The following is a 13,357-nucleotide window of genomic DNA, read 5'->3' as shown; positions in this document are numbered from 1 at the left end:
CATCACATACCTATTTGGTCTGTAGTAATCTAATTGATATATGAAACCCTCGGTAACTCTTCCAACAAGTGATGATTTAAAAATCAATGACCTGATTTAGAATCGGGCGATTTGGATCGGAAATCGTCATGACTGTCCCGAATAGTACATTTGCGGATTTTTTCGTGGAACTGTTGATTTCGACGATTCTTCATTGATTCCAACCTATTCAAGCGAGAAAAAAAAGATGAACAGTTTTTTTCTTGAATTAATTCTTTTAAAAATTTGGGACAAAAAATAATGATTCCGCCGATTCTTTCTATCCGACCCCCCGAGCCAACACGGGTATGGATATGACAAATTCGAGTCATTTATTCCTTTTTCTAAACACTGCTTCCAACAAATAGGCACCCATTTAATAGACCTATTCAATAAGTGATGAACATAATGGGTCCAATAGGTCCATAAATGGCATTTTAACGATTAAAAAAAAAAAAAAAGTTTGTATAAGGTTGCAACATTAAAATGTAGAATTACAGATGCACCTCAAAAATCCATCGAAAAATGTTGTTTTATTGTTGAAGAAACTTCTAATTGATCATCTCGACATCCAAATGTATGAATATAAAATAAAAATAAAAATTTGAGTCCCAACAATAGTGCATATTGCAATACATTGTCTAGACCGTCCATTTTTAAGATTTTCATATGTTTATAGATCTACTTGATTTTAACCATTTTTGGAGTTTAAAATTTTATAATTAGAGATAAAAATAGATTTTGACATATTCCTAATAATTTTTTTCACCAAAAGCCTTAATTGGATTGTTTAGGGTTGCAACCTTATAGAATCCATGCTAAAAAAAATGTCAAAAAATAGGTTGCTGTAGATTTGAAAAAGATATCTCCAATTTTTAAAGAACTATGAGATATTTTTTATAGTTTTCCTTTTATATTTCTAAAAATTCGAGATGGTAATTGTATCAAGGGGGTTATATTCCTAGATTTGATGACCTGATGCACTAGATTGGGTTTTTACCCAAAGAGAACGTATAAACCCATGGGAGCATATATAATCTTGGATGAGGTATCCATAATGCTATGTTTTATGGACACAACCTCAAATCCTCGCATGGAAATCATTTTCGGCAACAAAAATCTTTATGATGGCTTCAAAATCAATTTTGAAGACCAACAATAAAAATTGAAACTCATGAAATGATACAGATGTTGCGGATCTTTGAACACTTATCTATAGGGTGAAAATGGATGGTTTAGATATTTTGTTATAATACACATCATTTTTAGAGCTTGAAAATCTATTTTTTTTTGTTTAAAACCATAATGTTGAAAGCCAGGATGATCAATGTAAATGTTTTGTATTGCTTGAATTACAATTTTTCATGAGTTACGAGGTGGGGTTTTACTTATTTTGATAGGACCTATAAAACTATTTTCGTATCAATCACTTCCTTAAGGATGTCCATAAGGCCTACACTTTATGAAAACAAAATAAAGTTTTATCTCAAATCCTCATTTGAAAAGTATTTTCTGCAAATAAATCTTCATGACAGCTCTAAAATCAAATTCTAACATTGACAATAAATTTTGAAACAAAAAAATATTATAGATAATGAAAATTTATTTTTAAGACGAAATAGACGGTCTAGATAATTTATTACAACATATAATGCTTTTAAAGTTGAAATCTTAAGTTTGTTTTTCACAAACATAATGTTCAGCCAAAAATGATGGATGCAAACGTTTTCGCTGGAATTGTAAAGGTCGATGATTTATGATAGGGAAAAGTTTATATAGAGCCGAGGCTCTAAACCATCAAATTAGAGGCTACGTCAAAAATTTCATTAGAAGAGGTTGTTTTGATGCCTAAATATCATCAAATTGATCATCTCGATATCAAGATGCATGGGCATGAGAAAAAAAACGGATTTCAAATTTCGGAAATAGTGTATTTTATAATACATTTTGGACCGTCAATTTTCAAGTTTTCATAGATCTATCGATCCCCACTATTTTTGAAGCTTTAAACTTTATAAATAAAAACCACACCCTTTTATGAAAAGAGGGTTTAGTTATTTTGATAGGGCTGAAGCCTTATCTGGAAAACTTCTAAATCACTTCAACCTCGCGAAGTTGCAAAAGAGTAGGTTGTATGGACGGTCGATATAAACCTCGCGGTCAGCTCTTCTCCAAATCTCCTCCGTCGATCAAGACAACGCACGTGCCTAAGGTCAATTCTCTTGGGGAGCTTTCCTTGTGGCACGAAAAGCGCGGCTCATGCGAGAGAGGCATCGAGTTGCAGAGAAACAAAACAAAAATGCTTTAAACTGTGCCCTAACCTAAGTTATTCTCAAAAGAAAGAGCGCCCTAGCCCCTATTTTGCTAAGGAGCGATTGGAGTTGCAGGTTGTTGAAAAACCTTGGCAGAGAGCTGTGACCGGATCCTAGTTCTTCTTATCATCATTGAACTTTCAGAGAGAAATCTAGGGCTAAAATTGTTGCTTTACCCTCATTCTCTGCTTTGTTTCTTTCTCATTGCATGTCTATCATAGCAGAGTCTTAAGGCATGCTTTGACTCTCTCAGTGTGGAAAATTAAGTTAAAAAATGGCTCACGGTGGTTATGGAAGGAGGAGAGTTGCAGAACGTGGGCCGGTTGGTAGGAGGACGAGAGGGCCTGGTGTTGAGAAGAAAGCAAAGCCTGGCGTTGAGAAGAAAGCCAAGTCTGTTTCTCTTAAGAACCAGATACGATCGATTGAGAGAATGCTTCTGAGAAAGGTTTGCCTATTTTTCTGGTTGTTGTTGCTGTTGTTGTCGTTATTGTTATTGTCATTGGGAACTTGGCAATGATATGTTTTTCATTGCAATCAGGTTGATAAGGGTAGTGCTATTGTGATGAATTTATTTGATTAATGCCACTTATTTGATCAATGCTGGGAATTTCGTAGATGTAATGCGAAATTAATTAATCTTAGTTCTGAGAGTGATAATGGTTTCATGATGATTTGAATTGCTTACTCATAAAAAAAAGCAGAAAATTTTAGAGTAGTGTAGCGGGTGCCACAATGTTTAGTCTAGAGTTTCATTCTCATCCATTCCAAAGTTAAAATTTTTAAAAGAAAAGGAAAAAGGAAAAGAAAAAAGTGGTATTTGTTTACCCCTCATGATACATAAATTTTGGAGTCCAGGTGCGCTAGTGCATAGTGCCTTAGACTGTGATTCCAGTTGTGGGTTATTTGTTACTTTAAGTGCACTAGAAATGTGGGGACCTTTAGTGAACTCGATTATGAACTGTAACAAGCTTGAAAGAGGGTGCTGGTCTTTATCTTGCATTGTAAGGATGTGGATAAATCTACATTTTCTTTCCTCATATTTGTATAATTTATAACTGTTTGCTAGAATATTGCTCATGAACCCAAATGGTGATTGAGTTTTGATGCCTCATTTTAATAACACTTCCTTCCCATGCTTTGATAGTAGTCAATTATGATACATCGTAGTTGCTAATTTGAGTCTAAAGTATGGCAAAGCTTTCTTTATTGTTAATCTGTATGGTAACCAGGAAACCTGATTTTCAGATGCCAACACAGTCCCATTTCGTTATAATTTATAACTGTTTGCTAGAATATTGTTCATGAACCCAAATGCTGATTGATTTTTGATGCCTCATTTTAATAACTCTTCCTTCCCATGCTTTGATAGTAGTCAATTATGATACATCATAGTTGCTAATTTGAGTCTAAATTATGGCAAAACTTTCTTTATTGTTAATATGTATGCTAACCAGGAAACCTGATTTTCAGATGCCAACACAGTCCCATTTCGTTTGCATGCTTTTTCTGCTGTTTTACTTTTGACGATATTATGTATTTTCTAACTGTTTCATCAAGCTTAAGTACTGAAACTTGTCTGATCTTGCAAAGTCTCTCATCTTGAACTTCTTCCTTTGGATAGTTCATAGGTATGTTTAACTCAGTAATTGCATGATCTGATAAAAAGAGTTGAAGTTTGGTTCACTTTATTCTCAGTAATTGTGAGCTCAGCAAGCTTTATGCACTTCTTATCTTCTTTGATCCTTGAATTCAAACCACCAAAAATGTCTTCTAATGTTGATAATTCTTTAGAATCTTCCACATGAAGTCAAGAACGCACAGGAAGCAAGGCTGGAAGAACTGAAGAAACAGAAAGAAATTGAAACTCGTTTGGCTCTAGAACGTAAAATGTCCCTACGATATCGAAGAATTAAATTTTTTGGTAGGTTTACTTTATTTATTATCATGTACATTGACGTTTTTCTTTTTCTTGTTTCTGACAAACATCTGGAATATATTTCTATTATTGAGGATTGAATCTGTAAATTTATTGTGATTATCCAGTTTTGTCAAAAGGATTCTTTCTGTCCATTGATATTTCTTTTATCAAATAGAGCGAAGAAAGATGGAAAGAAGAATAAGACGTCTGGAGAAATTACAAAGGACAACTACTGATCCTCACTCGGAAGAACAAATTGCTCGTCAACTGTCTAAGTTAAGAGAAGATCTTGAATATCTCAGAGTAAGTTTTTCAGCGACAATTATGAGTGATTAAGTTATGGCTGGATGTATTGAACAATGCACGGTAAAAACTAAAGTTTCCTGGTCCCCTTGAATACCAAGGACCCCCCTTGAACACAATCAGTGTTTGTCTTTTCTATTTTCGATTTTTTCCCTTTGTTTGTGTTTTGGTTTGTCTAGGGGTGGGAGAGGGGGTCACAAATTCACTCTGCATCAACTGGAAGTTCTCATTTTTAAAAAAAAAGGAAGAATACGAATCAATATTTTCTATTATTTTCCCTTGTGCACTCAAAACCCTTACTTGGTTTCTCAACCTGGGAAAGCACTTATTATTTTATTGTGATTAATGATATCATAGCATAGAAAATAGCAGTTTCGAAGAGCCAAATAAACATGGTACATTGAGTCATAGTTTTTTTCGTTGATCTGAGGTCTTGGACAATCCATGGAAAAAACGATACCTCAAGTAGATATCAACATTCATTCATTGTTGATAATGAATGCATATGCATAAGAAAATCCTTTTTTCATCTAAAATTAGTTTCTTATATGCTGCATCCTTTCTTTATATTTGTGATAACCAAAAGATCTACCTACCCCAATTTTTGTTGTTGTGGCTTGTTATTGTACTCATATATTTAGAACACTCGTAAGTGTCTAAGGCAATCGTGCACATGCAATTCAAAGAGTTGCACTGTGAGATTCTTAATCTATGAGACCTTAACTCTTTCTGAGCTAGTTATCATATTTTGGCTTTTATGACAGTGGGAAAAAGGAGTGAGAGGGTACTAATGAAGGCTCTTATCTCATCTTGTGAAGAACTAATTCAACAGTAGTTCATTTATCAAGGCATATCAAAGGATGTGGGGTGCATCAAGTGAAGTGGAGGGAAGTCTGCATGCTTTAGGACGTAGTGGTTTTTCTAAATTAATTTCCTACAAGCTGCATCCTTCTTATTTGTGATAACCAAAAGACCTACTTACTCTGATTTTTGTTGTTAAGGCTTGTTATTCTCATGCATCTAGAATGCTGCCTGAGTGCCTATCACCAATCTTGCATTATCCCGCGAGTTGCACTGTGGGATTCTTAACTTATGAGAACTAAAGACTCTCTGATCTAGTTATCGTATTTTGCCTTTATGATGGTGAGAAAGGAGTGAGTAGTTTGTGGAGGCTCTAATCTTAGCTTGTGAAGAGTTAATTGAACACTAGTTCCTTTAGCAACCATATCAACAGATGAGCGTTGCATCAAGTGAAGTGATAAGGAATCATGCCGTCATGGTGATTTTCATGATAGGTGGATTGGAGGATAAGTGGTGTCTAGGGGTGGCAATGGACTTGGACCCAACCCTGGACCCGACGACCGGACTGGACGGAACCTGACCCGACCTGTGTCCGCGTATGGGTAAAAGAATTGGGCCCGGTGTGTTGGGTCCGGGTCCATTTGGACCTGAACCGGATCTGATCCGAATAGTATTTTTATTTAAATAATACTTGATATAAAATATTTTAATAATATTTAAACAAATATAACTATCTATTTAAAGTTATCGATCTTTCGATAAATCTTAAAGGAGTGGTTTTTGGGGAGTTTTTTTCACCCTAAAAGCCATGGTTTTGGGGGTTTAGAATACCCCCCAAAACCCTTTCCCCCCCCTTTTTAGGGGGGAAGAATGACCTTTTTTAACCCTCAACGATACCCATTTTCCGTCTTTTTCCAACCTGTCACGAGGCGGTGCCTAGACGCAAGCCGCATAATGGCCCCTCCTAGCAAGCGCGTCGGGCAGTAGAATTTTCAAACATTGATCTGTAACTGTCAGGCAAGTCACTTCTTTAATTTGATTATCTTTAAATCCAAGTATTGATTATCTTTAGATCCAAAGAATTTTTATTCTACATAGGTTGTCAATTCAGCATTGGATAAAAAAGTTGGAGTGTCCTTTTTTTTTTTCTTTTTAACCGTGAATGGTTCACAATTATTTTATCGATACGAGTGTTCTATATTCGATAAATTCCCAAACCCCAACTGTTACTAGCTTTCAGTTTTGTGAGGGACTGTTCTGAGAAATGGGAAGCTAAGTCATGCAACGCGCATATTTAGGAGGATATTAAGGACGGCAAGGTGGCTCAATTCTGTCAAATATTTTTTAGTTTCATGGTCATGTTGCCTGTCAGCATCAACATGATTTTAGGTGGTCTTACAGCATTGATAGATTCTTAATCAAGTTTCTTGAAGGCTCTGCTCATGGAGGCTTTCAATGACTTTCACTCTGTTATGCTCTGGGTTAATAGTCGGAAATCCTCATTTATAAATGTGTAATAAAAACATCGATGAAAACACTCACAATAATTCTTACTTCAAACTATAATTTACGTGAGATGTGGAAAACCAAAAATTCTTTTAGGAATGGAAAATATGTGGATGATAACAGAATTTTGAAAATTTACTTGGTTAGCAGTGGGTAAGGATATTTTTTAGTAAATAGAAATGTAATTAGTGTTTGTTTCATTGAAATGTCGATAACCTTTTATCGGCACTATGGTAGTATATTTTAATATTTTATATTGTTTCCCAAATTTCAATAAAACCATACGATAGTCATTCCACTTAACGATGGGTTCCATCATTTATACAGTATGGAGCAGATGAATTTCACCTTTTCTTGTTCTTGTCTAATATTTTTGATAAAGTGAACCTTTGTATTGATGAAAATATGGTACAAAAGAGAAAAACCCCTAACAATTTGGGGCCCTGCAGAAGAACCTCATGGGTTCCAAAAAATGGGTCCCTCTACGTGGTAAATACAATGAGATATAGGGGAGAAAGAGAGGGGGAGAGAGAGAGCGAGAGGGGGGGGGGGGGGGGGTGTTATAGTATTTGAGGGCCTGCAGCTGCTAGGGTGGGTGATGAGGATCCATATTTGGCGAGTGTGTCAGCTTTGGAGTTTGCTTCTCTGGGGATGTGGCTCTGCGAAATATGAAGGGATGAGCAACGAAAAAAGAATTCATTGAATTGCAGCCTCCAGGGGCAGGGGGTCTCGCCTGAGGCCCAATCTATCATTGTTGTTGTCTAATATTGCAAATTAAAACTTTAGAATAAAGTTTGTAGCCATGTGAAATGGGAACTGCCTGCTGTTGATAACACATAAAGACCCATGCTGGCATATGTATATAAAAACATGTTTTTCTCAAATATTTGATTTTCATATATTCTTGTTGAACTTTGTTTTGATTTGCTGACCCCAGTTTTTTGAAAAGCGGACTGCCCAATGCCTAGGCGGTCCAGAAGGCTTGGGCGCCTCGCCCAGGCCTAGGCGGCCAAATTAGGTGGGCCCTTGGGTGGCCACCCAGGAGTGGAAATGCCCCTCGTTGAGGGCTTTTTTTGGTCTTTTTTTAATACTAACGGGGCAAAATTGTGGGTTTTAGGGTTTTAGGTTCATTTAAAAACTAAACCCCATTAGAGCCTATTTTAGGGAGAGAAAAACCCCAAAAAACTAGTTTTTGGTGATTTCCATAAGATTGAAGGGTTTCTCAAAGTTACGAGAAAATTGACCTAAGCATCACCCATTGATACTAGATTTAGTGGACTATCTGACTGTGGACTTATGGAGTATGGAGGAGTGTGTGTTATGTGGACTTGTATACTATACATTTGATGTGCTCTAAATCCTTAACTCTTATGTGTTATATAGTTATACTCTTAGACTATAGAGACATTTTTTTGCTATTAGGCTGCTCAGTTTCTGGGCGCCCGCCTAGTAGCCGTTGGGCGGCTTGGACCCCCCCGTGGCCTAGGCACCGCCTAGTGTTTTTTGAAACATTGGCTGACCCAACCAACTTGGACTTGTAAAATCACATTCATGGTTTTTGTCCACATTCCATTTTTAAAACCGCAAAAGCACATAATGTAATAATTAGGATGGTTCATAAAAGGAATCCAGTGACTACTTCTGATCATTAGTTGTGGTCAGTTTTCTTTCTAAGACCGATACTCTCAATAAATTGGTGCTACGAAAAGATACAATGTTTTCCTCCATTGCAGGTTTGCCTTCTTGCTTTAAGTGGCACATTCATATCGAAATTGTTGATGAACATCATCGCAAAAAGAACAGGAAAAAAATGACTGAACCTAATACTTTCAATGTGTCTCCCTGAACTGCAGTTCTTTCCAAAGACAGAAAAGTACCTTTCTTTATTTGTAGGAGGTGATGATGCAGACGTAATTGACAGGAGAAATCGAATCAGAGAACAGATTAAAGCAAATCTCATGGCTGCGGCAGCAAGTGGAAAAGATTTAGAAGGTTGTGTTTCTTCCTTTGGAATGGCATGTTCTCAAGATTACTGTCATTTCCAATTATTTTAGATTTTTGGTCTAGTTTGCTCCTGGATACACTAGCCCTTTCAAACCAAGAATCTTTTTATTGCCGATGCTGAGTTTTTACTTCACTAACATGACCATTTTTTGGATTTTTGGCTCTTTTATAGAGACTGGAAGTGATGATGATGGTCCCTTGGATGTCAGCGAGGATGATTTCTTTTTGACTGGGAGTTCCAGTGACGAAGCTGATGCTGACGATGAGTGGACAGATAAAAGTACCAGGTGAATTTGTCTCAGTTGGCTAGTGACTTTTTATGTAACTGTGGTATAATATAATCATTATCAGATAGGTTTTCAGGGATTTTACTGTCAGGAGTACTTAAAAAAGGACTCAAAAGTCTAATGACTACAAATATTATATTTGAAGTGATTGTAAAAGAAATTTAGTGTTTTTGTTAATCTTATCTGAATTTCCCATTGAGATCCTGTTGATTTTGGCCATTTTGGATCTTTAGTACACTTCACAGTAAATGGTGGTAGCGGTTCACCACACACCGGGAACATCTATTGTGCAAGGTGATCACATAGGTATGTGGTAGAAACCAAGGGGTGGCTGCCAAGAGGCCTGATGTAAGGAGAAAGACAAAATAAAATAAACAAACAGAAAAATAAAAATAACATTAAAGGATGAGAGATTGTACCCTCTCAAGATCTACAAAGGTGTCCACCCCTAAACAATTTCTTCACAAGATCCAAATAAGCTCTTATTTTCCTCTTTGTTTTTTATGTTCTAAGAGTTACATATTTGTAAAAGAAAACAACCCTAAAATCTAACTTAGTCCTTAAGAAACCCTAACTAAATCTTAACCCTTCATCTTTAGAAAAAAAGTAATAAGTAAATAAAGCTCCAATTTTACCCCTCAATTCTCTAATGAAAACTAGAAACCCAAAATAATGCTAAACTTCTTATGAAAACTAGAATACCTCTAATGATGAATACCTCTAACGAAAACTAGAAACCCAAAATAATGCTAAACCTAAGTTTCAATGTTCTAAGAATAATAAAATAAAAAATTAAAAAAAACTCTTAACTACATCAAGGCCCCTCTAGATCTTCAAGCTCGAACTCCTCTGGAGCTTGGAAAGCAATCAGCCACACTCACCAACAATTCATCAAGCACATCAGATTCTCAGTGAATAGGGGAATTAGGTTAGATTTTGGTGTAACCTACGGTTCAAACAGATACCCTGGAAATGGCTTTTCCGTTATTGTTTCAATTGGCGTCTAACCTAGAAGTCCTATTCTCTTGATCTAAAGGACAACTTGGGTGGTCAGAGCATCTTGACACCTCTTTTTGGCACAACTGCGATGACAACGAAGCTCAGGACCTGCAAACACTGCTTTCCCCAGCTCCTACTTCTTTTCATTCCATGGTGATGATAAAATGTCTGGTGCTCTGATACTTTGGATAAGTTCTCGGTTTCTTCTTTAAGACCATTACATCTGGCATTCTTTGGCCCAGTATAGCTTGCCAAGTTTAGCCAATACCTGCTCACATAAAGTCCAAGCCTTTTAGTTGGTTAGTGGCCCTTAACAAGGTGCTCAGCTCTGGGGCATCCAAATCCCAAAGTGCTGTATTATGTGCCTGGAAGAGGAGGAAATGAACGGGCACGTATTCTTGCTCTGCAGTACACCCTCAGAATTCTGTTCTGTATCCGTTGGGTATGCTCGTGATCTCACAGGGACCTGCTCAAATGTTGGGCCCCCCTTTCTTCCCCCCCACCCCCCCAAAAAAAAAAAACTAAAATAAAAAAATAAAAGAAAACCACAAACACACACACAAAAGGACAGCCTGGTTGCAAATGAATGCTCGCACCTTCAAAGGCAAGATCCCTAGACTACCAGCCCTAGTTAACAAGACCAAAGATCTCATCCTATCGTGGACAGGACGTATACCCTGAATGATTTCAAGGTACAGTCTTTGCCACCCAATGGAAAAGCATTATCATTCGGTACCTCAGCATACCCCGAAATACTTGTTTTTGATGGCGCCACCAGTCGGTCTCATCATAATTTTGATGTCATCTCGAAGGGGAAATCCTGCCCTGCTCGTTTGGTGGTCTCTATAGAAACCCTCAGGGGCAATTTCTGCTCACCTACTTAGGGCCCAAGGCCTTCTTGTTGGTCTCCAGACTGATAGAAATTGTGGGACATGTCTGCTCTTATGGGGCATCCCAATAACCCTGGAGACTAGAACAAATCTTTGAACAATATATCCATTTGTGCAGATTATGTGCAGAGAGAGGCAAACAGAGCTACAGACACATTGGCCAAATAAGGGTCTGAACTCCCAGCAACTCTCATCAATGCAACCCTCCCATGCCCCAGATTTCATTATTTGTGATGCTCAACATCACACGGTTAATTAAAATCTGAGATTACCCCTCTTCAGGGGCAGATAATTTTGCAAACGTTACACAGTCCATGAAAAACATCAATTATAACAAATATAGTGCTTTAGTGACAAATATATGGGCGTCAGTGGTCAGACTAATTAACCCAGTTCCATCCCAAACTGACAAAATTTAATTTTGTGATTCAGTAGAACGACCATTTCCCTGGAAATTTGTTTATGATTTAAGAAGATGATGTTTCCTGTAAAAGGAACTGACAGGTTCTGTTAGACTATTCAGTAGCCAGATTATTTTTTTTATTTTCCTTATATTTGTGTAAACCTTTTCCAAATGATTGATACATCTATAGTGAATATGTACTTGCAATTGGGCATAATTTTATGCATGTGTTAATGGGTATCTTCTGACTGCTAATACTTTAGGTCTTTGTTTATGTGGGTTTAATCAGAGAGCAAGCTTCAAGTACTTCTGGTAAAGCAGCATCGGGCATGTCAAGTGATGAAAAGAATCAGGTTATGGTAGCATCTAGGACTAGGGTTGTACACTAATAAAATGCAAGCAATATTTGTCAACTTTTCTTGACATTCTTTTTTACTGTTTTTGCAGAGGCAAATGTGTGCAAGGGTTCTTATGCCTCCTCCTCGCTCATTAACTAACTCATCTAAAAGTAGAGGTGCTGGTGTTGCAAGGTTTTCACGCCCATCAAGTAGCAGGAACCCACCAACGGCAAAGTTTAACAACTTTTCCACATCGAGCAACTCTTCACCGGGCAGAAGCGAGCCTTCTGCAAGTAGGAGTTCTTCAAAGGCACGTACTGGTCATAGCAGTAACCTGAGTTCAAATTCCGATGCCCACAAGCCTCGGAGAAAACGCCGACCAAAGAAGAAAAAGCAGGCCTGATTTTCTCGTGTGGTACAAGGTCTGGGTATGCTCCAAATCGCACGTCTTGCCTGTTTTCTGGCACATAATGTGATCTCTGTGGAACTCACTTATATTATTGATCTCTCTCTCTCTCTCTGTTTTATTTGTAGGGTTTGTATACAATGAGACCATTTATCTTTGGTACAAAGAGGTCACAATTACTTGTAACCCTCTGATGTGAAATACAATTGCTTATGGCTTAGATGTGTCACAAAATTCGAGAAAATTTCTTTTGAACTTTGAAGTTGATCAATAGAATAAATGCAACCACTCAATTTTACATCCAATGGTCAAGATTACTTGTGATCACCTTGTACCAAAGGTAAGTGGTGATGCATGCACCCAAAACAAACATGAGTGCACAGAGAGAGAGAGAGAGAGAGAGAGAGAGAGAGAGAGAGAGTAACATTGCATACTTCGGGAATGAGCTCTATAAAAGCATACCTTCTGTTTTTCTAAAATGATCATTTGTTTAAAATACTAGCAACTCAGAAAAGTTATTTTTTGTTTTCGACTGATTTATCCTATATTTATCTGTGTATTACAGGTATCGTGAGTAAACCATGATTCTGCTCAGCTCAAGTCATTTTAACTAGAGACTCCATTTAGACTGTGGCTGGCGGAATGTGTATTGTGATACATGTTTTACTGCTGTTGGCCAAACTACAAGCTTGTGGTTGAGTTTTGTGACACTACTACTTGCAGGGCCATCCACTAGTTTTAAAGAAGCACAGAGCAACTGAAATCAGATGGTCTATGGGTTATCATTCTTCAAAGCATACTAGGTTTCTAGTTAATGGGTTTTTTTCTGTGTTATTTTCGATGTGATTACAAGAGTATCTTTAGGTCATTGGAAGCAAAGTAGTTCCATCTGCGTAATGTAATATTAAGGTTGATGTGCCAAAACCATAGTGTCAAGTATTGTAACTTTTAAAAGTTCTGATAAAAATATCTATTTGTCGTTTGTATTTGGATGCCTGACCATCATTTGAAGAACCAAGTTTTGACTAGGAATATAAGGCCATCTATCCATTATTGATGAATATTGTGGATCCTTATTATTATTATTATTTTGTGTGTGTGTGTGTGGGGTGAGATCCACTTCCGCCAACCCTATCGAACCCATTGAATGGTCGGTGTTAATGTCATGGTCA

The 13,357-nt window shown here is 37.1% G+C and overlaps 1 protein-coding gene across 2 annotated transcripts; it reads left to right on the top strand.

Annotated features, from left to right (window-relative positions):
• The first annotated feature begins 2,331 nt into the window (after positions 1-2,331).
• On the top strand, positions 2,332-13,246 carry LOC18429527 (uncharacterized). Of its 2 annotated transcripts, none has more exons than XM_006838813.4 (8): positions 2,332-2,775; positions 4,122-4,251; positions 4,424-4,551; positions 8,712-8,850; positions 9,035-9,149; positions 11,731-11,794; positions 11,889-12,201; positions 12,751-13,246. In XM_006838813.4, exons 1-7 carry the CDS (start codon positions 2,605-2,607, stop codon positions 12,180-12,182), a joined length of 1,041 nt encoding a protein of 346 aa, XP_006838876.1. In that variant the 5' UTR covers positions 2,332-2,604; the 3' UTR covers positions 12,183-12,201; positions 12,751-13,246. The 2 variants fall into 2 exon arrangements, with proteins under 2 accessions (XP_006838876.1, XP_011621606.1); XM_011623304.3 differs by having other exon boundaries at positions 11,889-12,207.
• Positions 13,247-13,357: the final 111 nt, after the last annotated feature.

Source organism: Amborella trichopoda, chromosome 3 (assembly GCF_054954075.1).
Source record: "Amborella trichopoda isolate Santa Cruz 75 chromosome 3, AtrichopodaSantaCruz75HAP2 v2.0, whole genome shotgun sequence".
Lineage (NCBI taxonomy): Eukaryota > Viridiplantae > Streptophyta > Magnoliopsida > Amborellales > Amborellaceae > Amborella > Amborella trichopoda.
This window is presented reverse-complemented; position numbering and strand designations above follow the sequence as displayed.

Coding starts and splice junctions, on each gene's coding strand:
- LOC18429527 (XM_006838813.4), top strand. CDS start 2,605: ATGGCTCACGGTGGTTATGGAAGGAGGAGAGTTGCAGAACGTGGGCCG. Junction 2,776..4,121: donor AGAGAATGCTTCTGAGAAAG/GTTTGCCTATTT, acceptor ATAATTCTTTAG/AATCTTCCACATGAAGTCAA. Junction 9,150..11,730: donor TGGACAGATAAAAGTACCAG/GTGAATTTGTCT, acceptor GGGTTTAATCAG/AGAGCAAGCTTCAAGTACTT.